The sequence below is a fragment of the Sturnira hondurensis genome, unplaced genomic scaffold (genome assembly GCF_014824575.4).
Source record: "Sturnira hondurensis isolate 20B ecotype Veracruz unplaced genomic scaffold, ASM1482457v3 Scaffold0020601, whole genome shotgun sequence".
NCBI lineage: Eukaryota > Metazoa > Chordata > Mammalia > Chiroptera > Phyllostomidae > Sturnira > Sturnira hondurensis.
The window spans coordinates 4275174-4276863 of record NW_028093232.1 but is presented as its reverse complement, the minus strand read 5'-3'; the positions used below and the strand labels follow the sequence as shown (position 1 = coordinate 4276863).

Below are 1690 nucleotides of genomic sequence, written 5' to 3'. Positions count from 1 at the left end.
TGATGATTCAGTGGAAATTTTCTAAGTGTTGAATCTAAAGGTCACTGGCAAAATATGTGAATAGGCAAGTAGATGGAATTTTACAAATTGAAAGAAAATAATACAAAAATGTAAGAAAGGATATATAAAATGGAACTTGGTGATGAATAAATGGCATAAAATTACTTAGAATATTTGCTAAATTCAGAAAATAGAAAATAGAAACTACTTACATGGTCTTTTAGGGTAAAGTCTCTGAAAGATGGGCTATAGATCAATACTAAATTGTGCAGCTAAATTTTGAATGACAATAGGCCCCATATAGTAAGAAATCTTGTCAAGGAAGAAATACACAGCATTTTTATAAGATGGCTGACATTAGAGGACGTGTTCATTTGGATGAACTCAAAGTAGATTTGTAGAAGTATTTGCACACTGATAAGTTTCTTAATGTGCAACATTTTATGGCTGAAAATAAAGAAAATTATTTTCTTAGATGTGTTTTAATTTTTGTTTTCTCTAGCTTTGATAGGAAAAAAAGGAAATGAACAAGTCAACGGAAATAGAATTCATTTTGCTTGGACTGACAGATGACCCTGTGTTGCAAATTGTGATTTTCCTGTTTCTGTTTTTCAACTACATCTTGAGCCTGACAGGGAACTTAATTATCATCCTCCTCACCATGCTGGATCCCCATCTCAAGACTCCAATGTACTTCTTCCTCCGAAATTTCTCCTTCTTAGAGATTTCATTCACAACTGTCTGCATTCCACGATACTTAATAAGCATTTTGACTGGAAACAAAACAATTACCTACAATGGTTGTGCAACTCAATTATTCTTTTTTCTTTTATTAGGAGGTACAGAATTTTACCTTCTGGCTGCCATGTCCTATGATCGTTATGCTGCCATCTGCAGACCCCTGCATTACTCCACCATCATGAACAGCAAATTGTGCTCTCAGCTTGTGGTCAGCTCTTGGGTAACTGGATTCCTAATCATATTTCCCCCTTTGGTCTTGGGACTCGAGCTTGATTTCTGTGATTCCAAAACTATTGATCACTTCCTCTGTGACTCTTCTCCTATACTGCAGCTCTCTTGCACAGATACACAGGTTATAGAATTGATGGCCTTTGTCTTAGCTGTGGTGACACTTGTTGTCACTTTGTTTTTAGTGGTCCTCTCCTACATGTATATCATCAAAACCATTCTAAAATTCCCTTCTGTTCAACAGCGAACAAAGGCCTTCTCCACCTGTTCCTCACACATGGTGGTCATCTCAATTACTTATGGGAGTTGCATCTTTATGTATGTGAAACCTTCAGCAAGGGAAAGGGTGACTTTAACTAAAGGCGTAGCTGTGCTCAATACCTCTGTTGCTCCATTACTAAACCCCTTCATTTACACTCTAAGGAACCAACAGGTGAAAGCAGCTCTCAAAGATATGCTTCGAAGGTTTTGCCATTTTGAAATCAGAGACAAAATTAGGATGTAAGTAATATGTTGTTGAAACATGAATGAAGAAATTGAAAACAACTTTCAGTTCATTAGTTCATAGCCATGCCATTTCTCCCCTCAGTCATTTTTATCATATTAGGTTTACCGAGTCTTCCTGATCTCTGCACTTCTCTCTGTTCTTCCCAAGGAGATCTGTTCATTCATTGAAGAAGGCAGTGGTAAGCTGCCTTCTTCAATCCAGCATAGTAAAACC

The 1690-nt window shown here is 36.9% G+C and overlaps 1 protein-coding gene across 1 annotated transcript; it reads left to right on the top strand.

Moving 5' to 3' along the window:
• The first annotated feature begins 523 nt into the window (after window positions 1–523).
• Window positions 524–1481, top strand: LOC118975912 (olfactory receptor 6C6-like). Its single transcript, XM_037030144.1, has one exon. It carries the CDS (start codon window positions 524–526, stop codon window positions 1472–1474), a length of 951 nt encoding a protein of 316 aa, XP_036886039.1. The 3' UTR covers window positions 1475–1481.
• Window positions 1482–1690: the final 209 nt, after the last annotated feature.

What these genes read in the sequence shown, in the direction of transcription:
- LOC118975912 (XM_037030144.1), top strand. Translation starts at nt 524, where the DNA reads ATGAACAAGTCAACGGAAATAGAATTCATTTTGCTTGGACTGACAGAT.